The sequence below is a fragment of the Rhea americana genome, unplaced genomic scaffold, assembly GCF_003343005.1.
Source record: "Rhea americana isolate MKP2758 unplaced genomic scaffold, rheAme1 scaffold_285, whole genome shotgun sequence".
Classification (NCBI taxonomy): Eukaryota; Metazoa; Chordata; class Aves; order Rheiformes; family Rheidae; genus Rhea; species Rhea americana.
The window spans coordinates 194,246-220,147 of record NW_028186407.1 but is presented as its reverse complement, the minus strand read 5'-3'; the positions used below and the strand labels follow the sequence as shown (position 1 = coordinate 220,147).

Genomic DNA, 25,902 nt, shown 5'->3' with positions numbered 1-25,902 from the left:
AGCCAGCTCTCCTGGACCCCTCTTCCTTCTAGGGCCTTAACCCGTGAGACTCCACCAAGTAGGTCTCTGAAGAGTCCAAAGTCCGCTCTCCTGAAGTCCTAAAATTTCAAACTATATCTATTGATTGAAAATATCTCTAGCGTATCATTTTTCTGTTACAACRTTAAACCTTTCATAGTTCATCCTGTCATATGGCTTGTTGTTTCTTTTTTTGGTTAGACAAAGGGGAAAAAAGGTCTGTCAGTCTGTATGGCTCTGAACGAGCATGGCTCAAAGACAAGTTACTTGTGCTTGGACTACCAGGGATTATCACATATGTGATTCACTCTGCAGGGCTGGATAGAAACATAGCTGGATGAGCCATTCAGAGGAGCTACTGAAACAGAAAAATGAGTGTTGAAAGTACAAAGTTCACTAAACATTCTTTCTGTGTTTCTCTGTCCATAGTTTTTACTTGGCATGATGACAATGAGAGTGATATGGAAGGCTAAAGTACCACCCTTCAGAAAGTATTTAGCTTAAGCACTGCTTGCAAAACAATAAATGATGTGAAAGAAAGGACCATTTAAATTGCTTTTTTTGAAATATGCATTAAAGGAGACGTGGACCAAGAAAAGTCTGGGGAGAGAGCAGAGGTTGTGTCATTAGGAGCAAAGCCTCTCAAACTGCTCATTGCCCTCTGGATTGGGCATAAATAGGTGACACACCTATCACTGAGCATCCTTTTAATTCTGGAGAGGAGGAAAAGGTGGTGCCTGAGAGCTTTTTTACTTCATAAGCATATTTGAATGCTGTAGGTGAATGAGGTTGAATGAGGAAGACAAATTCAAAGCTTTGAAAGGCAGAACGTACAGCAGACTACTTCATCAGCTCTTCTAGACATTATTCATGTTGGATAAGAGATATGATAATTTGCAGCAATTATTAGTTTTTTAATTGATCAAAAGTTTATTTTTTAAATATGTTACAGTGGCAAGCAAAAACAATTCACCATATGCAGTAAGCCACTAGAGATTTACATATCAAAGCAGAATCTACACTCATTAGAGCAATTTCCTAAAGGGAGCACAGAGAGTACATGACCTTTTGTCGCAAGGCATTTCAGCAAACAGGGCTCAGACAGAAGAACAGAGGTCCCATTAATCTTTGGTAGACCCCTAAACAATCAGTGCGTCTGTTTCCACAGTTTCCAGTCTGTTCTGAACTAGTCATAAAGTAGAAGCTGCTCCACTTGGTATTCTTAATAAAAATTTTCTGCTAATGAAGGATCTTTCTCTCCGTTCCCCTTATCTCCAGTGCTGTATTCAGAACTGTGTATCATTTCATCCTTGTGAACTCTGACACAACTTTCTCTGKTTTTTTTTCATGTTTCTTTTCCTGCCTGCTAGTCTATTTGATAATGACTCCTCCAAGACATTGCTTTTTCCTTTCTCTATCTTCCCATTTTTTGTACATCTTAAAAAAAGAAAAAAGTATACTGTAAAATAAGTTATAACGATGTCTGCAGCCATTCAGGTGATTGTTTCTTCCAGCTTTTAATAAGCCTTTGTGCTGCTGTTTCAGAGGCAGAAGTTCTACTTTTGGTCAGAAGGAGCTAACCTCAGGCAGGAGCCTCTCTTCTCAAGTTCCTTTCTCCATTTAGACTCTTTTTTTAGAATCTTAATATTGGCACTTCATATTGGATCTTAATCATGATCACTCTGAATGTTCTCCCCCTCATGCACTGCGTCTGCATTTTTGTTATCTGTACTATTCTCTATTAATATTGATTATTACAACTTTCTTCTGTAATCCTCTGCTCTTGGATCTTCAGTGGGTTCAGAAAGATGCTGTTTTCTCATGCATGTAGATCCATTTCAGTTCAGTTACTTAAATAGGCCCAGATCTAACCTGTTTGGTCCCATTGGGTAAAATTCTGGCTTCACTATAGCTAGCATGAACTTTATGATCACCTTTTTTCATTTCTGTTTGTTTACTTTTTGAGAATCTTGTGTTACAGTGTACCATCTGAACAGAATTCCTGTACCTCTACTCATCTCCTTTTCTGCTCATTTATCATTGGTCTCATTCTTTTGTTGCAGTGATGGTCTTGCCACTAGCAAGATGAAAACCTTCTTCTCTGAAGCTTTTGATGTCTGAAAGGGCAATTCTGTTTCTCTGCAGTTATTTTTATATATTTTTTTTAATCTTACAATTTAATTCTGCCAGGTAGGGAAATGAGACAAAATTAAAGCTATATTGTAAACCTACTGCATGGAAGGGTCACAAGGAACAACAGAGAGAGTAAAAGTAGTAATGAATTTGCAGTTCAAAGGAAGGCTGATAGAAATAGGTCTGTAATAGATTCTGTGAGGCTTATTGCTGTTTAGGAGTCCTATCATCATGCTACGTATTTATTCTGGGAAAACTACTGTCAAAGCAGTAAGATTACTAACATAGCTGCCAGGGATGTAGGCAGTTAAAGGGATCAAGCTATGGCTTTTGGCACCTGCGATGCACTTTGAGGCATAGGTCATTAGTAGCCATGACACACCCTGGAATAACAAATTACATTAGGGGTAATGTGAAGTAGGTTGCAAACCTATTGTGCTTGGCATCTGAAATAAAGTTGTGCTCTTGAAATAGCTCTGAAGTGTTATAATCATGAGCATCACATGGTAACAATCTAAACACCTATTAGAAGTACAACTCCAGAGCATAGTATAAAGGAATAGTGAAGGAAGAGCTTCATCCCCTCCATAAAGATGATTGCACATAGCGTGTGGAGCAGCAACAAATTCAATGTGAACTGGTTGTTAAGCTAGAATTACAATATTGTTGTTTTGAGGTTTGATTATATGAATCACTGAATTTGCCTTGTAGTAGGATTTTGGTAGAAACATGCATGAATGTTTCTTGCATTGACAATGCAAGTCAAATGACACTGTATTGGGAATAGCATCAACATAAAATCTGAAAAAAAAAGCAGAGAGACTGAGTTTCAAGAATGTTCTATCATGTCTTCAACACAACATTGCTATGCATCTGGACAAAATCAGTGAAGTATTTATTTTATATAATATTATTCGAAGTAAAGTGGTCCAGCTTCAAATTTTTGTGCACATCCTACTACAGTTCTATCCCAGCATGTGCTTTATACACCAGGCCCAGACAGTCAGCACGCTCTGGGTTTGTTGACTGGGGAGTAGCTGCCTTTGGAGGCTTTTAAAGCGGCAGAACCCAGTCGGTAAAAACTGGAAAAGGTTAGGCCCTGCAAGGAGGTGTCTTTATGGTTTACTCAGTGGTAGAGCCCAAGGGTAACCTTTCTCCGGTGAAGCTACAATGTTCTCTGGTGCTGGGAGCGAACCCATCACAGRGTAAATTTGACTGTTTATATAAAAGAGGGAATGGAAAACCTGATCATCAACTTAACAACTTCTGTGCAAAACTTAGAAAGTAAAGGGAGTGGATTATGTGGCTCAGGTACAACTTCTGGTTGTGTGTGTTGCTGCTTGTAGAAAGCAAAGGTCTAATAGTATTCAGCTACAGGTGTATAAATGGCTCACGCATTACAGCAGCTCACTGCCTATTTTAAGAATCTCTCTTTAATTTCAGTTTTTCTAAACAAATACTTGTTTTAAGGAGGCTATCTGATCACCAGTTACTGCTGTCATTGCTTCTAGAGGAAGCAGAGGCACAGGTTCTGTGTGTAACCCAGGCTTGCTGTGAGAGATGGTCTGCAAAGGGCTCAGAGAGCTGCTCTTCAGGCTCATCCCTCTATGGAGGGTGACCACTTCCAAAAAAAAAAAAAAAAAAAAAAAAGTATTTGCCCACTCTTACATCTTTTGGCACAAGTGCATGGGGCCAAACAGAAACTGTTTATTCTTAGTCCCTTAGAATTTATTGTTTTTAAGGGCGAAGACACAAGTCGTAAGGTGTGGCATCTTGCCCAGCTGAAGGTGCTTAATTCAGCTACCTGGATCTTGTTGCCTTGGGTTTCACAGAATTACATGGCTCCAAATCAAGACTTGTGGAGTACATCTCTGTTGCATCATTTGCTGGCACCTCACTTGAGTAATTAGGTCAGGCACTAGAAGACTCGTTAGGTAAAAGTGATGAGGAGAGTGGGTATGAGGGAAGAAACCCTTCCTGTTTGCAAAGTGCTAGCAGTTATGTTCTGTGGGGATCTGAATTTACAGCTGAAAGAATTAGGTGATTTCGGCAATGAGTTTTGTGYTGCACAAGAGAGGACCCATCTTCTGTGTCGCCTCCGAAAGATAGCCGCTGTCACTTGTGCAGGGCAGAGTGTCAGTAATGCTGCCGGGGAGCACCGGATTCTCCCTTTGTCCCTGTCTCAGAGCATAGCTGCTGCTGCCCTGAAGTAGGTCATTTCTCTCTCCAGGCAATCACCCAGACATGTCCTTCTTCTTCATCAAGGTTTGTTGTTTACTAAGCAGGGCTGACTAAGAATCCCTTTGCTAAGTATGTTAGAATTTATCTTTCTGTGACTGTGGTGTAAGAAGTTTAAAAAATGAATTGTTTAAAGCTCAGGATAGAAACATGAGATGGGGTGCTATAGGAGAGGGGGAAAGTATGTATTGTAAAGATTAAATCAAATTCCAGGCAGTGCTGGCACATAGATTTTTGCAAGTTGCTGAGAAAGATCATTTGGTAGGAGCTTGTCTACAAGTGATAGAAATCATTTTCAGATCTCAAAAAGGCAATGTCTTGTTGTGCTCTCGTGGGCAGGGCAGGGTGGGAGGATATGTGGAGAGCAAACCCCAGACACAGTTTGAAGAGAGACTTGGAAAGAGGTGGCTCAAACTGCAGAGTTCAGTGCTGTGCCCAGCAATGCTGTGGAAAGATAAAATGCATAGTGGCAGCAAAGTTTTGAAGTTTAACACTTGTGTAGTTAGCTCTTCTGAACTGATATTTGTAATACTTAGAAGTGAAATGAATTTTTACTGCTGCAGTAATTGGTTTGTCAGCAGTGGGGAGAGTCCTACTGCCTCAGTATGTGTTCAGGCACTGGAATAATTCTGAATTTTGTGATACTTAATGGTTGTCTTTGTGTTCTGTGTATTCCTTCTTATGTGATTTTATGATGTGGAGGGGCATTTGTGGAATTGCAACTATGAACCATAAATTTGAAGTATTTACTTTTTATAAATACCAATCAAAGAACTTGGCTTTTTTTTTTCCTTCTTGCCTGCTCTACCAAGTATCTGAATTGCAAGCATTGTCATGCAAATGTATGCATGGAAAAGTGTGTACTTCATCAAGCTTGGGGACTGGTTTTCTCTTTTAACTGCAACAAAAAAATCCCCCAACATCTCTAGATGTCAATTTACATTCAAATCTTGTTTGCTGTGTTCTCATGGTAACTACTACAAGAGAATATGCACCGTCCATGATAAATAGCCATCGTTAAAGCTCCAAAAGCAGAGTTGGGGAACAGAGTGTTGTTTGCTAGAAAAAAACTTCACCATTCCTAACTCCCTTGCTAAACTGTGTCTTAGGGCATTTTTTTGCATTTTATCTCTTAAGGTTTCGGAATTCATTGGCTTTGAAAAATATTTACATTCTTGATGCTTATAAGGTGAGATTAGTTCTTGTGTCCTGTTAGTCAGGAATATCTACAGCAATTGCTGTAGAGCCAGCCCTCGCTAGGCATGACTTCCTTTGAGTAGCAGCAGGAATGAATTAAGCAAGTACAGCCAAAGATATCACATGAAAGACTTGAAATACCAGTGAGCTGAAGAAAGCCTTGTTCTGTGTGTGTCTGTGTGTGTGTGCAGTGTGTGCATAGCTGCAACTGCTACAGATTCAGTTCTTCACAATGGGTGAATGCTGAAGGGGGAAGAAGCCTTAAAAGGTAAGGGGTATAATTCATGCAGGATTTTTAATAATTTTCATCTTTCATGCTTGGAGCTGCAGTGGAGTGGTAGAAAGAGAAAAGATAAGTGCCTGGAGTTTGGCAGAGCAACCTATATTGGAAATGTTTTTAGCGTTGCATTTGCTTTTAAAGAGGGTAAAAGCAAACAGGATCAGGTTTTTGAATAACTGACTGAATTATTGGTATAATTGTATTTTAGAATGCCAGGAGAGCTTTCCATCCAACYAGCCTGCTTTAGTAAGTCACACTTTGTTTGAAAGTTAAAGGAATGATTTCTTACAGAGCAGGAAAAAAGGCAGCAGAACTAGAGCTGTGTGTGCAAAGAGAGGAAGACTTGTGTTGTAGTGATGATCTGTTTTGTAGAGAACGACCTTTTCTGTCGTGCAGCAGTTCATGGCTGCATGTTAGGGAAACAGTCATATAAAGTTTTGGAAAGTAGCATTCCTGTAATTTATTAAGGTATAAGATGTGGTTGTAGTTTTACTTTGATTCAGTTATAARAAAGTGACAGTGGGGACAAGTATGTTGAGGGGAGTCCAGTGAGATATCTACTGCACCCAGAAGTCTGAATTAATTTTGCAGTTCTACTGGATAAACTTGATGGGGCACATTTAGGGTGATAGTTCTTTTACCGTGGAAACAGGGGAAATGGAAAATGCATGAAAAATAATGTGTAGGAGTAATGGAATTTATGGATATTATAACAGCAGTATACTTCGACTTTATTTGCTCTGTGTCAACTCCCCTCCCCCTGCCCCACCAAGGAAACAAAAACCCCGAACCGGCAGGTAATACAGCTTGTTTCTTTACCAATCTGATCCTCCAGAATGCTGACTGCCTTTGTTTCTGGGGTCAGCATTTTGCTTTTTGCTTTCCCACCTAAGGGGCTCGCTTCTGCCAACTCTAGGGTTCAGCCGCAGAGTAGAAAACTAGGATAAAAATGCTTGAGAGAACCTGTTACGAAGGGAATGGGCTTGATTCTGCATCACTGAAGTCTACAGGAGCTTTGTTTTGGTCTCAAGAAGAGCAACTCTAAATTTGCCTTGCAAATCTTGATGCCAGTGATATGATCTGGTAAAGTGCATATGGGACTGGGAAAGGGGTTTCTCATAATTTCTAGTTGTTCTCTCGCCGATGTTAAGATATGTCCTTTTAAACCCCATACGTTAACAGTGGTGATAGGTCAAAACGTAAGTATTCTTGTTTTGTGGTACATTAAATATATGTATTTGGCATTTATTTTGCTAAAGCTACTTAATTTCAAACCAAATAGATTCATTTTGGTTTTCATTTGGCATTTGCTAATTGTAAAACTTTTATTAACAACGTGAACAGCTTGCAGCGTAAATAGAAACATAACAACAATATCTTTTTTCCAGTACCACTAGATTACTGATAGAATTTATCTAAAAATTATAGGACTKTCCCAACTGGTCACAGATCTTTTGTCAAATCTACTCTCAAAACATAAAATGAGTATTAAACCCAAAATGTAATGCTGTTTTAGAGCAGGCTTGGGTTAGTGTTAAAAGTTTTTTCTTTTTAACTGTATCTGTCTATTATCTGTGTGTGTATGTATGTATATAAATGTGTGTATATATATATATGGCTTTAATTAATCACAAGATACTGTAAACAAGCAAAGATTTTGTGGGGAAAAAAACTTACTGTGAAAATTGTAAGGACTTCAAAACACTACAAAACATCTGCAGTCACCTCTTAGCAGGAAACATCTTCTGAAAGCATATCGAAGTATCTTTATCTTAGCTGTCTAACATTAAACTTAGAATTTGTTATTCTTGATGTTTTTAGGTACTTTGTAAGCCTAAAAAGCAAGGCACTTCCATGCCTAACACTGTTATTACTTATATGTTAGAATTACAGGAGTGACATTGTGGTGTTAGTATATGAAGTAGAATTTAGTAGCTGTAAAGTCTACACTTCAGGACATTAGCTGAGCTGGAACTATGTGATAGCAATCAGTCTAAACTACAGCAGCTTTTTGGCTAAAGCATGGTGAGGTTTGAGTTTGCTGTTACCTGTCTGCCTCCTGCAAGTCCCTGGGGCGTGTTCCCCTTTCAGCCAGTAAAGAGCTGGACAGCARACGTTGGCACTGCTGCCTCCAGCTTAGATACAAAGGTGTAAGGTGGAACTCCTCAGGCTCTCAGGGTAGTATTAATTTTGTTGTTCAGTCCCAAGCACATGGTAAATGTGTGCTTTATTTAAGCATTCTGTTCTGCACAGTTACTGATTTTCTGCCCGTAAGCCAAGAAATCCTTTGCACTGTGTAAATAATTCAGGACACAGAGAAACTTTAGTTTTGGCAGCCTCCTTGGATTGTCACACATACCTTTGAGTATTGCATAATGCTTAAAAGTAAAAAAGGCAAGTTTTTTTCTAAACTCTTAATGCTATATTTTCACACGTTASCTGATGATCTTAAGCATTAAGTATGTAGTAAGTATGTGCTTTTTATTTTCTCAAAACTTTTTATAGATGAGCAAAGATAAATGGGTTGAAAGAAATTATCCGCTTTCAGAAAGCTAGATAATTACCAAATGTTCTTTTTTATTAGCTTTCTGAAATGAATGTCTGCTCCGGATTCAGCATGAAAGGGCAGAGTAAACCCATCTACAACTTGCCAGTCATGCCATTTGTTCTTACTTAACAAAAAAGAAGTACTGTCCAGCCTTGGTGCTACAGTCTCCAAAACTAAGTAGTCTTTCCATGGGAGAAATAGTGATTTTCATTAAAAGTGGTGTCATGCTTTAATTAATTCACAGAAGTTTTAATATAAGCAAACAATTCACATTAGCAAACAGAAAATCCTGTTTAGGAAGGCTGATTTTATCTTTCTGACTCCAAACATTAAGGATTATGTTTTGTTGCATACTTAGACCAGCCTAGGAATTTCTCRGAAAAGAAACTGTCGTTTGGCCATCCAGAACTACCACTTCCCTATGACGACTTGAATGTCTCAAGTCAGCAAACTTGTTAAAGTGCATGTACATCTTGTTGGCTTCTGTGAGCTCTAAGCAGGTATCTAAGTGCTTTGCTTAAGTTATTACTGGATTTATGCTKCTGTGAGTTTGCTAGCCAGCAGTTTACCTAGAGTACCTGGAGCCAAGATACTTCATCACACATCTTTGAGGAGGAGTTGGGCATACATCCAGTTCTGCTTACAGGTGTGTACCCAGCCAWAAGTTACCAGCTGTGTATGCAGAAGAGGAAGGAAGACTTTTTCTATCAGTTGCTGCAGTGGTGTGAAGTCCATACTGCTGTCCAGTCACAAGAAAACACTGTTCTGTTATGTCAAGTGAAAATCCATCCAAATGATCATGGAGTCTCAAAGTTGTATTCTCACCGTGATCAGAAATTCTGGAATATGAACAGAGAAAATCCACTTTTCAGGGAGGGGAGAGCCATATTACTACGTTAGTGTGACACAGCAGACTGCAAAACAGTTAGTAAGTGCAGAACTCATTTCCACAGGATCGTCTTAAAAAATGGACAGGAATCAACTGTGTTCTTCATGTAATTAAGGAGAAATGGAGCTTGCCTTAAAAGAAACAAAGGGCCATTGGTCAGAGTTCCTGCATATAAATCCTGTATGCTTCATCGCTAGGAACTGTGGCAGCCCCGTTAACTCACTGAGAAGGTAGTTGAGCTTTAAATTATTTAGGTCCTGATCTAATTTAACCATTTATTATAATTCTCTCTCTCTGTCTTTCTCTCACTGTATGTGTACAGGTATATATAACTATTAACTAATCTAACCAACTGGTATATTAGTGTCCAGGGAGGGTTCTTCCCATCAGTTTTGGGACCCTGCTAAAACAAAGTTGATTTACTCTGTAGTTAATTCTTATTTCACAAGATGCACAGAAATTGGAACAAACAAGTAAGTTGTGCATTTTTTTCCCAAGAGAAAAATACATACTGACTTTCACTACAAAGTTAACATTTGCCAATACATAATCGATAGCAGTGAGGCCACAACGGTATTTTACTGTGCTAAATGTGATTATCACCAATCCTTGTAGTAAGTCTTGGTAGATCTCCATTCTTCTAGCCAAGATTCTGCTCTGGATGTAGGCCCATTTGTGCATTGAGTGTGGCCACTAGAGTAGTACAACAAATAACTGTGATTTGCATTCGAGTAGGGTAGAGGGGAAGAGCTCTTCGGTTCTGCGTTTGTATGATATATGAAGAAGTCAGTATGATGCTTTTTTGTTTGTCTTAGGGTGAAAATTTCACCACAAATGTCTAATTTGATTTTTATGTGGTTCTCAGAAACATCAAAGATCTAAAGTAGGTGGTTTTCCAACTTTTAATTAAAGAGAGAAGATCGACTGCATTGTAACAGAGCAGTTCAAGGAGGACATACCTACTGTCTTTTCTCTTCTGTGAAATGAGCATGCACGAAAAGAAACTATCTTCATTTTGTGTCCCTTCTCACAAACACACACGCATACACATTTCACTTGGTCTTCACCTCTTACTCTGTAGCCTATTGTAGATCTACAAGAGAAGTTCTGAATTTATAACATAAAAACATGTAGGTATGTAAGAGCAACAGCATGATAGACCAAAGTTAGAATGACACTGAGATGTTCCGAGATAGAAGATGCAGAAGTAATTAACATCTTGATTATCTGGAGTTAAACTGAGTCATTTTTCTAGTCGCACTAGTTGTACTGATCGTGCAACAAAGATTTTCAAGCCTCCCATTGCAAGTCAGCTTAACCTGTCAGTCAGCTGCTGGATGTCCTGGGCTCCAGGTTGAAGCAAGTCTTTGGTAAAGATGAAAAATGCCAAGTGCTGTGCTCAGCCAGAAGGGGCAGCCTTCATGAAAAGAGGCTGCAGCCCTGTGGGAGTTCAGAGCATTCCATGTGGAGGCTGTGAGAGCTGAACGCCAAATATCCTCTGGGAGTGCTGGGTCACAGCGTCTTTGCAGCCAGCACCCACGGATTGAGGGCTTTGGCATGAATAGAGCCCTGTGCGTTTTTCAGGGATGGGAATAATCTGCTCTTTGAATGCTGCCTGACCTTTGGTTTCCTAGCAACTCAAAGCTGTTCAGTAGAATATTTTGTAGCGTTCCTAATTTACACATATCAAATATTGGCTGTGATTTAAGCCTGGCTAATTTCCCCTTATGACTTTCAGACATGAAGAAGAAAAGAAAGGGCTTCTTAGGGGAGAATTTTCTAATTCATATATTTTTTTTCAAAGCATGAGTTGCACTGGAACATTTACCTGCTTGAGAAAACACTGAGCAACAAGTCTGTATTACATCAGATTTGTATTTTGTAGACTTCTTTTATGGCCTACTGATAGAATAAATTGTGTGCAGAGGCAAAACACATCAGAGAAAGAGAAACTGTTTATGTCCTTAATATCAAAAAAGAATATGATTGAGAGCTAGCTTTTTAACATTACTTGAATCTGTTTATGACTTTTATCTAGGAAGCAGCCAGGCCTTATGGCCAGTGAACAAGCCTGTACACACCACACTTCTAATTCAATTAAAAATAATTCAAACTTCTATTGTTTTTAAATTTTACAATTTTCAAAGGTATGATTCATGATTGTTGCAGGGTTTTTCCTGTTTTTAATGTTTGGAATTGATTCCATGGAAGGTTTTTTTGTTATCTTCCAATGAATATGTGAAGGCTGTCTAATGACTTAATCTAAGCTAGCCCATAATGCTGCAGCCTGTGTCAGCTGCAATGAAAACTCAGCCAAACTTCTCCTGCTGGATTGCCAAATACTTTTACAGATAATGAGCTTGCTTATTGTAGCCTGTGCATTGGAAGTGTAGTTCTGGATTATAATGTGTGCTGTAGGTCAAAGCTGTATGTCTTGTTCCTATCTTTGTTACAAATTCAGTCTTTATAAAATCCAATATTGAAAGTTAAAGAAGTCAGCATTAAGCTTTTTTAAATAATAGAGTTTTTTTTCCCAGAAAAACAGTGCTGAAGGGGGTCTAGTTAGATCATTTACTCTAACCTGTTGCATGGCAAACTGTATGGGAATGCTTAACATCTGCTGTAAGTGGGAAGATATCCAGTATTTTCTTCAAAATCTCCAGTGATTTTAGAGGGTCCCATCACCGTCGGTAAACTATTCTAATAGTCAGTTACACAATGAGAAAAATGTATGCCTTCTGATTTGAATGTCTTGCTTTGATTTTTGAAGTCCTTATGTGTCTCTGCTGTATTTTAGAAACTTCTGTTGTTGAATGTACACTCATAGTAGAGCTACTTTCAGATTATTATCAAGTTCTCTTAGCGTTCTCATTGATAAACTCCTCAAGTCTCTTACTGAAGTCTTAGTGCTTTTTTCAGCCTGATCTTTTCTCATTGCTCTTCTCTAAATCCTTTCCAGTTTAGCAATCTCCTTTATTATGCCCCCAAATTGGACACAATATTTCAGTAGCAATCACATGGCTGAGAAACATAGGTCAGCTCACTAATCACAAAACAGACTTCATAATTATTGGAGAGTTTTTAGTATTCCTTTTACGACAGTGCCACAAAAAACTCAACTTTCAAGTCCTAAAGCTATTCAGGCGTACAGTCCTTATAGATCAAGAGAAGTGACAGGTAACTGCCCCAGGAGTAGAGTAGAGAATAAACTGAGATTTGGATTTACAGTTCCTCTTCTGCTCTCCTTTGTGCTCCACAAATTGATGTCTTTTGTCCTTCTGGAGAGTGCTGTGTTTGTCACCCGCCCCTTGCCCCATTGCATAATAAGCTCTTGTGGCTGGAAATGAGGTTCTTCAAGCTACTTCCATCTCCTACTTTCTCCTTAGTTGCAGTAGAGAGGAAGAAACAAGTGTCCCTATAACCTGTCCTCTCAAGTGGACCTACAATCCRAAAAAGAGTAATTCAGTTTCACATCAGGCAGGAAGAGCAGAGAGAGTTGTGGTAATAGGAACCTAAGTTATTTCTGCAATACTGTTTGAGGATGTACTGCTGAAATGATATTGTGTTAGCACTTTAGTGAGAACTAGCTACATGGAGGGCTTCATATTTTAATGCATGAAGTTACTTGTAACATTACATTAGATATTAGAAGTACATAGAGACTAGCTTCTTAAAAGGATGGTTAGAATGAAAGGCTTTACACCTGTCAGACTTTGGTCTTGCAAGATGTAACCCATTTCTTGGAACTGATCTTCAGGTATTTTTGTCCTAATTTTGTGTCCTCTGATAAGCCTTCATCTCTTTCAGAAGTAGAAACATGAAACTAAACCCCACCTTCTCTGTGCCACACATGCAAGAAGAAATCCTGTTACAGCAGTCATCTTAAAATGTAATTGACTACTTTTAAATATAGAAATGGACTCTTGCACCCAATCTGCCAATAAACTGTGAGCTAGCAAAAATCCGTAAGTCCCAGTTGAAAAGTCCATTGTGGAGAAGGGACGCTACAGTGGAAAAATAAGGAAAGGTATGGGTGAAGTCTTGGCCTGTGCAAGTTAGTCAAAGGTGCTGCTGACAAGAAGGGTCAGGATTGCACTATACCTGATTGGTTTGTATTTAGCCATAGCAGACATGGAGTAGTGTATGCCGCAGGCACATGGCGTTGTTCTCTGGGCCATTGTAATGACAGTGGTGTTGGCTCTGGTGACATAGGGTTGGTAGAGAAGGACAGCTGCCCTTGTAATTAGTACCTCACAGCATGTTTCTTCATGCTGTGTCTGTAACTACCAGGCAGCCTGATTGATTTTCTTCAGGAAAAGCCTGCTGACTGATCACAATGTGGGGAGAATGAGGCCAGATTGAGGTTTAGTCTGCAGGGATTGGAGGCTTTAATTAGGATGACCTTAGCTGAAATGGCAACAGATTATTCACAGGTGGAGAAGGAGGGTCCATGAAGATTTCCAGCTGGGGTCTGTGCTGTGAGTTGCACCTTCTGTCAGTGTACTGAGATTCTGCCAGAGCTGCTTCAAATCTTAAATCCCCTCTTTTCCCAAATGCTCTTAATTGACTGTCTCACATGGATGGTCATGCAGTTGCTGTTGTGGGATAAACAGCCCATGAGACTTGCTGTGCATTTCAATGGACTCTCTAAATAATATAGTCAAGCAACAAGGGCTCACTTCAGCTGAAAACTTAGGCACATACATAGCTCTAAACATGTACTTAGATAATCTAGAAGTCTCAGGTACTTAGTGCCTTAAAACTTCATGGAGTAGGATTGGATTCTTACACTGGCATGAAAGTAATTATACGCTGTTGGTTTTGGAGGTGTAGCATTCCTCTAGGTTTATGTGTTATCACTAGTGGGAGAAGTGGATAAATTCTGTCTTCTGACACCTTTAAAAAGAAGGTTCATAGAAAGTCTGTTACACAGGGTAGAATTTGGTCCATACAAACCAAACAAAAAGAAAATTGCTCTGAAATTCAGAACTGCAGTGACACTGACTAATAAAAGTAGTTTAAATTGAGTTTCCTCCTCTGACTGTTTTGGTGCGGTAAAAGAAGTCTAAAATTACCGTGCTCTCTCCATACAGCATTATTTTTAGCACAAGCAGTTCTAATCTGTGGAATGATAGGTGACAGACTTCAGAATTCAGCCACTGTCCGAAACATTCAGGATTGGAAGATGAGTCATGCAGATCAGATGCAGTAACTGGAATTAAAGAGGAGATCAGCTAATTGTGTGAACGCTTGCTGTTGGTAAATGTAGCACTTTCACATTTGGACCTGTAGAGATTATGTAAAAGAGCCAGCATATCATTATTGAACTAACAGTGAAATCTGGCCTGGAGCTTGCAACAGAATTTTTTAAGGCGTAAGTGTTGATTTAATATACATGTGTTATTTTTTTGGCAAGTTACCATCAGCAGTATTAGTAATCTTTTTAAAGGCTTTTAGGTTTTTGTAAGATGTGAGGATAAAGACCAGGAGAATTTAGCACATGAAAAATACTTACTGATTTTTCATATTTACCCAAGTGTTTTGTGACTTCCCTCTTCAACACAGTGGAAATACAAAGTAAGCTTTTTAGCTGTGGCATATTCCTTGTTTTTTTTCTCCTGTATTCATATGATGCTTGTCTGTGTGGACACACGTGTTCTGAAACAGTAAGGGAACATCTTCAAAAATAAAGCAAGCATCAAACTTGTCTGTGTTTTAGTCTGAATCTCTTTCAGTTAATGCTAGCTGCATGCTGGAGAAAACCATAGAGGGTTTCTTATCTCAAGCTCTTTCCTTGAAATATGTGTGTACATACATCAGTGGGACCTGATGGTCCAGTTCCTTGGACAGGCTGCATTCAGATTTATATGCTCCACATGCTGTAAGTGTAGCAGTCATGAAGTTGAACCTACTGAAGAAGCAGACATGATCAGAGTGTGTGGTGCAAGCAGCTGAACGAATGATGGCTAGAGGAGTAGGAGGCAGAGAGGTTCAAGGTAAGAGGGTGACCGACATGGCCTTAGCACTCAAATCTCGTGATTCGATAGGTAAGTGCCACCAGCCTCTACCTAGCCTGGCTCTGCAGTGTATTTTTCTGTCATGACTGCAGGCATTTTCCTTTTACTACTTTCAGGTGATTGAACTGACTCCTCAGCATGAGTAGAGTCTGATGAATACTATGTGTGAACAAGGATCATTAAGCATAACATGGATTAGAAAAGTTAAATACAACAGTGGGTGTGCCAAAACGTTTATATCAATTCAGATGGATTTTATATTAGAAATAATTTTATTCACACTTTTCAAATTCATCTGGGATAAAAACCAGGCATTAGGCCTGGGTGGTGGAGTTGGTGATTAAGATCAGAAACCCATAGAGACTGTTTCAGAAAAATCTGACTTTATAAGTCCCCCTGGGCAACAGGGCTACATTTGTTTCTGAATAAAAATCAATATGCTTTAGGATGTGAAAACAAGTTCGAAACCACCATAAACAGGAGGAAGACTGACTGACCTCTTTTAATTCCTGCTGCTTTCCTCAAAATTGAACTGCCCAGGTTACATTTTAGGAATGAAGGAGAATAGATTTGGAAAAGTTGCTATTTTTAAACAAAACCTACTTTTAATGTCCCTTTACCTTATTTTTCATCTTTTTCTTCTCTCTACCAGCCTTCCACAAAACATTTTTGTAAGTTTTGATTTTCCTTACTTGCCAGATACGGTAACAAAGTCCTTCTCAAATTCACTCAGAGAAATCTAAAAACAAGGGACAGAGGTGTAGTTTCTCTCTCTGTCTCTGTCTCTGTCTCTCTCTGTCTGTCTGTCTCTCTCTCTTTTTCCTGATCCGGTCTGTATAATTCCTCCTGCCTAAAAAAGTTCTGAGATTGTTGTTGCAATCTGGCATTACTGTGACTGTCCTTTTTTGAGGATGAAAAAGGATTTCTGTGTGGGGAAAGTCAGATATGCTCTTCCTTTGAACTAAACAAATGATCTGCAGAACCAAAAAAAAAATGTTAATTTATTTTGTGTATGTGTTATTCACTTGGGCTGTCCACTAAGGGTAGTCCAGGATAAGGGGAAATTGTTTTTTCACGTCTCAGTCAGATTGTAATCTAAGGAACTATTATATAATTTTATAATGAAAATTATGCATAGGTGTTGGACATCAGGCCTAGTGGCTTCACCTAATCATGATTTTTAGGCAGAGGYTTTTCACTTTAGGAGGCTCAGAACAGATCAGAGCAAGCATTTAGTGCGTAGGGAGCCAGAGTCTCACCAGCACAAACTCTAGGTCACATTAAAGCCTTGGCTTTAGTGCTGTCTGGTGCAAATTCGGTGGAGACTTTTGGATTTGGGAAGTGATAAATTACAAGTTGTGTTATGAAAGAACACATCACAAAAAACGCCTTTATCAGGTAGAACAGTCCTGACTTGTAACTACTGAAATATAAGAAATTCCAAGTTGCTGTTGCTCAGTGCTCGAACATGGCCCTGACCCATGTGAGTCCGTAACTGTTGTCTGGGGATTGTGTGTGTCAGAGGAGTGTAGGGTGCTCCTGTTTTTTGATAAAAATGCAACAACTATGAAAATCAAATAGATTTGAAGTTGATTGCATCTCAAACAATTTTAGAAGCCATAAACTGATTTCCTTTTCTGTTGGCTTCTATTTTATAAAGTTGATCTTACTTTATAGGAGTCRTAATATTAGCAAGTAATTCCAATTTTTACTTTGGAAGACATGGTGTGAATCTGATACTGTTTTAAAATCAATTATGGTTCTGCTGCCTATCTATAAAATTTTACAGAACACGGTTTCTTCACAAGTGTTAATTTATAAAGCAAATCATTTTAAAGCAATACTGGCAAAAGTTTAACAGAGCCTAGAGATGAATCCTGCCTTATATGTTTTGGGTATATGTTTGTCATAGCAAGTCTGAAGGAACACCAGTAAACACACCAGAATGTGCTTCAGTTACTTAGCCCTTTGCATGGAGATTTTATACTGTTGCAAATTTAACTCATCCATGCTGTACTGAGCATTGGTGCTTCCAGTGGAGAGCATCATCATACTGCACCTTAGAACCTTAGTAGTGTCTGCAGTTTAATAGTGGTATGTATAGGCAGTACCTRCACTCTAGTTAGGTAAATGCATATGCAATTGATTTTTAAGTATGAGGAGTCCTGCTGACTGGAAGTTAGACTTCAGGTCTTAAGGTCACTTGTAAATGTTTATATGATTGAGGCTGAAATCCTGTTCATCCACAGAGTAAAACTAGCTGGTATGAAATGTATCGCCAAGTCCAAGGGTGGACAATGCTGAACACTCTGGTATAGTGCGCAGGACCAAGTTTGTTATTTATTCTAGTGGTTTTCATTAGAGGTGAGAAGCCATGGACGCATTTACATGTTTTGGGTTTTGGCTCCTTCCCCTCCTGCCCAGCTGCAGCTTTCCTCATTGCTTAGGGCTGAAGAGTTTCTGTAATGTCTTAGTTGATGTTGCTTCCATGCTAGTAAGGGAGGAAGAGCTCAGGGAAGACCTAGAGCCGGTATGGCAGTGCCTTTGAAAGCCCTCAGGTTGTGGGAACTGTGAACTGTGTCTTCTGGTCTTCCAAATCTAAAGTGTAAGATGTGAGCCCAGCGTATTTTCCCTACCTGCTTCCCCTCCCACCCTCTCCTTCAAAGGTTTTTTCACAAGAAAGCCAAATTTGTTGCTTGTGTAGCTCCAGTGCTACACCAGGACAGGATTTGGTCCTCCAGTTTGTTTAATAGCCTCATGTGTCTATGAGTAATCAAAAATAATCAGTTATGTAAGCTCATATGATTAAAACTATGATGATCTTTATGTTGCCCTGCTAGTAGTATGTTAAGATATCTTGCAATGTTTCATGTTTTTCTTTAGAAACGCAGGCTTTTGAAAGGAGGTGATTATTTCACAATCTCAGTTTTTAGTGAAAAAACAGGACTGTAGATAAAGGAAGAAAGTCATGAAAATGTTTCTTCTTCCCTTGTGGCTCAAAATATGGATAGGAAAAAGAAAAGGAAAAAAAGCAACAGGAGCTTACAGGCTCATCTTGTGGCTGACTTTTGACTTCTTAAGTGCCTGGAATTGGCAATAAAAGGATTAGGTACTGTTGTGGTGATCTGGTTTTCAAACCAGGAGGCTGCCTCCCCAGAGAGGCATCAGTAGTGTTGCTGAAATTTCACCTGACTTTGGTGTATCCCCACTCCCAGCTATGCTTCTGCCTCTTCACCTTGCCACTCTGAAAATGTTCTTGKCTTTACAAGTCACATGAAGAATGTGACCCTTTGAGCCCTTAAGTATAGAGCTAAAAAGACTAAAAGYAGGTATAGCGTCAAAGAAAAAAGATATATTGCCATGCATCCACTTATGGCGCAAATCAGCCTCAGGTTATGCAGGGCAAAAGTGAAATGTTCTTCATCTTGGCTTGTGTGTGTATCTGTGTTCCGTCCTTCCCTTCCCTTTCAGGGATCATGAGTCAACTCTGGAGACACAGGCAAGCAGGTTTTGTGCGCATCARTCATAACTGCAGTTTTGTGAGGCTAGTTCTTTGACACACACAGCTGCCATGYGTATGTTTAGTATGCTTAGTGACAAGAAAAGCAGAGTTTGTATCATCTGCAAAGGCAGTTTTCCCTCTCTAGAATGCTAATGTTTTGTGTGTCAGGGTGAGGAAACAAAATGGTAAATCATGTTGTAATAAAACCATTATTCTAACAACAGCTGAGGTGGTGCAGTGTGTACGTAGCTCCTACGTCTCCCTAGGATGCAAGCACCCATCTCACTGGGAGGACGGAAGTAGCTGCTGGTTGTGGCTGAATTTCTCCCTAGCTCCCGGTCAGTCCTGCTGCTCAGGCAGAGTCAGATCCTGCAGCTGAGCACCCCGAGAGGGTAGGGCTCGCCGTGGTGACCAGCTCCTTTCTGAAAAACAAATTGTTCTCATTTYTGTTCAGTGCTGGAGGAAGGGTCAGGCTGGTAGTATTTTTCCAAATGAGTTTTGGCCTCTGCACCTAAGGAAGGCATTCAAAAGTCTTTTGCTGGTGGTGGTGTGGTGCGCGCTGAACAGCCATTCGCCTGCGGGGGTCAGGAACAACCCTGTGCAGAAGGGCTGCTGCGTGTGGAGAAGTCTCCCAACTCAGACTGCTCCAGAAACGAACTTAATGAACAGAGACAATCCCAACATTGTGTGTTAGTCGTTTTACCTTTACAAGAGGGAGTTAAAAGCTCATCTGCCAGTATTTTCGAAATCACATAATGAGCAAATCAGAGTAGCTGTCACTAGCACRGAGTTTTTTGTTTTATGCAGACACAGGGGCTGATGGAAAAGCTTAGTTTGGATAGTTTAAAGTAACTTTTGATTCTGTGGTTTCCTAAAATTACTTCTGGTAAGCTCAAATTTTGAGGAGCCATTTGAACAAGAAGCATGATTAAAACCAGTTTACGAATAACAGAAGAGCCCTCTGATKTGCAGTTGCTTGAAGCGTGATCTAGATGTCTCTTATATTGGTAAGAACTTGCASTGACTGCAGTGGGAGCCAGACCAGTTTTTGTACAAATCATTAACTGTATCTATGAGATCCTGTCTTCTGAATTATTCTTGGAGAATATTAAGCACTGTACCCTAATCCCACAAATCCTTGTGCAGGAGGGTAAATTGGTGTATTCTGGTGGACTATTGGGCTACTGAATTGAACAGTGTATTTACATGTGTTGTTATTTCAGTATCAGAGGTGTCAGCATTTTGCAGAACAGTGATTAGCACTAACCTGAGTAGCTTTGTGTGACTGTGGCTGAGGCTGGCTTATCTCAGCATATGAGAAAAGCACAGGTGATTTAGAGCATTGTGAGAGCTTGAAGAAAAACATGACTAATGATTGATTGCAGGTTTTCATGACTGAGTGGTTGAGATTATTGTTCTCAATGAAAAAGACACTAGAAGACCAACATACAAACTAAAGGAAACTTATTTCACATAAGCAGGATTTTTTTTTCTGTTTACAGATGAAAATAATATTTCTACTATTCAGAATTTGTAGAGAATAGAAACTCTTTGCAAGATAGCTTATTTAAACTTTGAAGTACTACTAGCACAATTCCATCACTATCAATAGAAGGTGAAATGTCACTACATTTGAAAAATTAAAAATCAAATCTTTTCTGCCTTTTTGGTTTTGTTTTTTCTTAAATGGTATCATACAACTGGATTAGTATCTCTGACATTTGGCATTATCTCCAGGGAATATAAATTCAGCTCCTAAAGAAACGAAACAGTCAAGCTTGTAGCTACTAACCTAGCTATCCTGTGGGGTTTTTTTCCCCATCTTTTTTTTCCTGCATAGCAACGGTTGACAAATACAAGAGAAATGGAAAGGGGTAGTTGATTGAGTTAAATTCTGTAAATTYTCTAGGTATGGAGATCATATTGTGTTAAATATCCTTTTATTTCCATCCTATAGATAGCTTTTTATATGTTTTGAAGTGACAATGTGCTAAGAAATTGTGTAGTTTTTATTTAGTCGTCGTGCGTTTCAGATTTATGTATGAGCCTTTTGTTTATTTCCCCTGAAATGTCACGTTACAAATGTTGTAGAATGATGGTGATGAGAACTGTTGCTATTAAAAACCTCATTTTGAACCTGTTTATTTTAGATGCCTGATCAATTTGATCAGACTGTGGTGCTAAACCAGCTGCGCTATTCTGGGATGTTGGAGACAGTAAGGATTCGAAGGGCAGGCTTCCCAGTGCGAAGGCCCTTTCAAGACTTTTATAAAAGGTAAACCAACTGAGTCATACCCATCAGTTATGGGTCATGGGCATCATTATCCATGTTTCTCTGTTGAGAAATAAATTAAAAATCTAACGAAACAGCAAAACTAGAACTCTCTCTCTCTTATATGAAGTAATAAAAATACTTTTTGGTTGCCAGGTATAAAGTCCTCATGAGAAACTTAACTCTGCCTGAAGATTTAAATGAGAAATGTGCCGTCCTCCTTCGTCTATATGACAACACAAGTACTGAATGGCAGCTTGGAAAAAATAAGGTAAAATAATCTGACTGCATATTATAATTGCTGCTTATACAAAGCTTTGGGACAGGATTTAGCTTGCATAGCTGCAGAGTTGTAGCTGTAATGGTGACTGCCTTTCACCTTAAAAGAAGCTGAGCACTCGTGCAGGTCTTCTTGAAACCAGATAGTAACAACTAGTAGTTATTCTAAGGAATTTGCTAGCTAAGGTACTTAAAACTACTGGTGAGTTTATTCATGGAGAAAGTTCACTTGAATTTTATGCTGCTGCTTATGAACCTGAGCATTGGTGAGGATCAGAGCTTCAAACATGGTTGCTAGATTTTATCACTCTTGGAAGAATCCAGCACATAAAGTAATACTCCATTCTGCAGAGAGCTCCATTCATTCTAGTAGATCCTCTTGCTTGGTATCTACTCAGTGGGTGCAGTTTTGGAGAGGCATTTTATCCAGTATTTGTATGACAGAACTGAGCTCTCAGTGTGTCAGCTGTCTTAGTTTGAGTTGTCTTCTGAARTACGTAAAACCTCAAAACATGTCCTGCCAGACAACCAGAACCTTACCTGTGTCTTTTTTTCTTCCAAGAAATTTTGAAATGATTTAGATCCTGGACAGTGCTTTGGAACCTTAGAGAAATACATTTATGAGAACCCAGATTATTTGAACAAACTGTACTTGTCAGGATCTCAGCAGGAGCTGGAGCTCTGTTTAAAACTTCCTCTACTGGGACCAGGAATAATTGCACGCAGGAGCTGTGTGTATGTTTTTAAGAGTCTCCAAATAGCTTATTTTAGAAGAGCACATGAGGGCATTGGTTTCAGTCTGAAGAGAGCGCAGTGCATTATCCTGCCCATGTCATTTGAAAGAGGGTAATGCCAGCATCGTGACAATTAGCTTTCGGTGTGAATTTTCCTTGTTCTTACATGTCTAGATGCCATGCACCTGTTCAGGAAAAAGCATTAGTCTGTGCTTAGTATGTGCTTACACCTATTTTTGTTCAAGAAGTAGCCGAATGCCTTTCTGAATCTGAATTTCAGWATGTTTTTAAGGCCTGTATGCGTAGAGCAAAGAAAGACTGCTTACTGGGTGAACAAGAAGGCCTTTTCCATCACAGCCTATTTTATATACAAGAATAAAGACTGTATGTAAGGGGGGTTGCATAGTGCAACTTGGACACTAATGAGTTTCTAGTTCAATGGGACTTTTCTACATGAGTATTTGTTAGTGTTATGTGTTGGAAAATCTAATCCCATTTTTAGCTACTCTCAGAACTCAGAATTGTGCCTCTTATCAGGAGGGCTGCTGGTTCAGCTGATGATGGGCTTTTTTCCCTAAACACAGAAGGGAAAACTATACCTTTTTTCCACTTCAGCGCTCCCCAAAGGCTGTGTTCTTCTCTATTTTCACAACAAGAAGAAAACAAAACACCTCAAGGAGGCATTCCAGCAATGAAGTCTAGGATGTATTGTAGTAGCAATTGCAGCACTCTTTCCTTAGCAGAGCCCACACTGTCCATGTGACTTCCTCATCCCCACACCATGGGCAGGTGTGGGGCCTGCCTCTGATCCTAGACAATCAAAGTATCATTGAACTAGATCTTTCCAACTACTTGTGCCTTGTGCAGCAGAATCTCAAGCTGTTGTCACCTGTAGCTGGTGCAGAGGATTCATTATTTGAAAAGCTGAGAATGAGAAAAAGTATTGACAAGAAAAAGCAGATAACTCACCACTTTGCGAGGGTACAGTAGAGAGTAGAAACTGAGATATATCGACCAATGCCAGTGGAAGAGGGTAGCTGCATCCCCAATTCCTCTACTAAGCTGGAAATACAGTTTGATTCATTTAAGGCAAAATCAGCTTGTTTAGCTGAACTTATTTTAATGCTTTATGTTAAACCTGCCTCTAGGAGCCCACACTGTAGAGACAAATAGACCTTACGCCTGCAGTAATTTATGCTTAGCGTTTTTAGTCCGGGTGAACAATCCAGGTTTCTCAACCTTGCTGAAGAGAATGGCTTGGAGAGTTGATAGGTGGTATGTTGCAGGAGAAATCATCTGTCCTTCCCAGATCTGTGTGCACAAGCAGTCTGCCATCACACTTAACAGAGGCACCTCTGCCTCTAAACTTCTAACTCCTGTCGGTGTTAGCTGGAAGAAAAATGTTGCATCCATTGGAGGAACTGCGGCTCTTCTGTGTTAGACAGTGGCTGGCATTTCCTGAACTGATGAAGCACAGATGAGTGAAGGCCTTGGGGAGCAGTCTTCTGCGGGAGGCTGCACAGACATGAGGCTGTATCTGGCCCTAGCAGGTGTCTCAGTGTAGAATGACAGGGAAAGACAGTCCAGTCAATCTGAATATGAAACCACTGTCATTTCTGTTTACTTCTGCAGGTTTATGCCAATGGCATTTGAAGGAATAAGACTTAAAAAAGGTTGAGAAAACTTGTTCTTACTGGGAAGCCACTGAATTCCCAGAGGTGTTATTTCTACCCCTCAAATAAGAATGTTCACCTTAAGTTGTACCATTTTTTTGGCCTGTGTTGCTCATTGTTGGGAAAGCTTGGTCAATGAATCCGGTAACTATGTTGCTTTTGGAAAACCCCTGCTCCTAATCAAAATTTTTATTGCCATAGTCAGGATTTTACCACCAAAAGCCAAAGTCAGAGGAACATGTGCAGGGATTTTTTTTTTAAGAGGAAAACATTTTTTTTCTTTTCTGTTAAGGAAATTACACTTTTAATTTTGAATTTGAAGCTCAGACTCTGCTCAGAATGACATTGACAGTACTTTGGCTGTCCTTTACGTAGGGCACTATTACAGGTTATCAAGCCAAGTGTTTTCTTGCATAGGTTTTTCTACGGGAATCCTTGGAACACAAGTTGGAGAAACAGCGAGAGGTGGAAGTCACCAAGGCAGCAATGATTATCCGAGCRCACCTCTTAGGTTATGCAGCTCGGTAAGTAACTAGCTGAGAGTACTTTATAGTTAAGCTTCTGAATAAATGGGTGAGGTAGCAGGCAGCTAAATCCTTTTGGCACAATTCGTAATTCCTCAAAGAGACCAGGCATCCAAATCTTGTAAGTGATTTCTGAAAATGCCAGCTGTTGTCTTTGCCAGTTTCATAAATAAAACAAAATGGAGTTTGAATTATTTTAACGTAACAAATAGGACAGTATAAAAGAGAGGAGGTCAGTTAGTATCCATATAATTGTATCATGGTATTTGATTGTGGTAGGAAATAGAGCTCCATGGTACCTAAAGAACCATGATATTAGGTAACTGGTTTTATCTGTTTATCTGGCTTCATGCATTATGTATTAGGTGGTGTTGGTTATGCCATCTGCTTATTTATCTCTAGTTTTTCTATAAATCAGTAGAGGATAGTTTAAGGAAACTTGTTTGCTTAATGAGATAATATCTTTTCATGTACACACTAGTCTTGTCTACATATTCTGACTAGTATGTTAGACAAAAGCTACAATTCGCTTTTTAATGACAAAGCTATCCTGCTGGGTTTAATTTTTCTTTTCAGAGATGTGGGATAGATATATTTGTATCTTCTTTCTCCATGTGCACACACACAAACTCTGTGTGTGAGTGTGTGCAGAACCTTCTTTTCAGGGTGTAAGAAGATAGAAGACCGATACTTACATTTTCTTAGTGAAGATGGAGATAGCTCTTTCACAGAAATGAGAGCTGCTTTCCTAAGGAAGAGAATGTGAGACAGAATGGGGAGTGTCACAGAATTAAAAATAATAAGTTGGTTTATAACTGTGGGCTCATTATTGCAGGTCACTATGGCAGGACATCTAAGGACCATTCCATTAGATCCTTCTTTCCTTAGAAATTTACTTYGTCTTTTTTCAGAAAGCGGTACAGAAAGGTTCTTTACTACGTGGTTGTGATTCAGAAGAATTACAGAGCATTCTGTGGTAGGAAAAGGTTCCTTTGCCTGAAGAAAGCAGCCATAATCCTTCAGAAGCAGCGGCGAGGCCAGCTTGCTCGACGTGTTTACAAAGAACGACTAGAGGAAAAGCGGCGTGAAGACGAAGAAAGGAGAAGAGAGGAGGAAGAAAGGTACAGTATGCACTCTTATATCACTCTTTCCTATCTGTGCCATATGTTTCATTCTGGATAGCCTTTGCTTCAGGGAAAACAAGTGTTTTGGGACGTCTTTACTGCTATTGCTGAAAGATGCATGTAGCTATAATGGTAGTTTCATATTCGTAAACATACCCTTCGTGATCTTTTTCTGCTTTCCTTTTTAAGTGATCTCTGTAAAGGCAGCTATTGCCTCAGCACAGGTATGTGATGAGCTTATGTTGAGCTTGATTTACTAACTTTATTTTTCTTCCTTTACTTTTAGGGAAAGACTAAGGCAAGAGGCAGAGCGTCTTGCCCAGCAGGTAAATGATACTTGATGCTTTCTGCCATCCTGTTTGTTCGAGTATCTCAGCCCAGTAATTAAAAAAAAARGGGGGGGCACCTGTGGCATTTAAACTAAACTTACTACAGTAGTTGGCAGATAAATCCGAAAGAGACTTGATATAGTTG

General features: G+C 39.4%; 1 protein-coding gene across 2 annotated transcripts in view; it reads left to right on the top strand.

Annotated features, from left to right (window-relative positions):
* The window catches only part of MYO10 (myosin X), a 175,284-nt gene that overhangs the window by 123,666 nt on the left and 25,716 nt on the right, over positions 1-25,902 (top strand). For both annotated transcript variants that reach the window (XM_085308869.1, XM_085308870.1), the window contains exons 20-24: positions 20,973-21,097; positions 21,251-21,365; positions 24,198-24,304; positions 25,216-25,425; positions 25,715-25,754. In XM_085308869.1, coding sequence (XP_085164995.1) covers positions 20,973-21,097; positions 21,251-21,365; positions 24,198-24,304; positions 25,216-25,425; positions 25,715-25,754 — 597 coding nt within the window. The remainder of the gene's footprint in view (positions 1-20,972; positions 21,098-21,250; positions 21,366-24,197; positions 24,305-25,215; positions 25,426-25,714; positions 25,755-25,902) is intronic.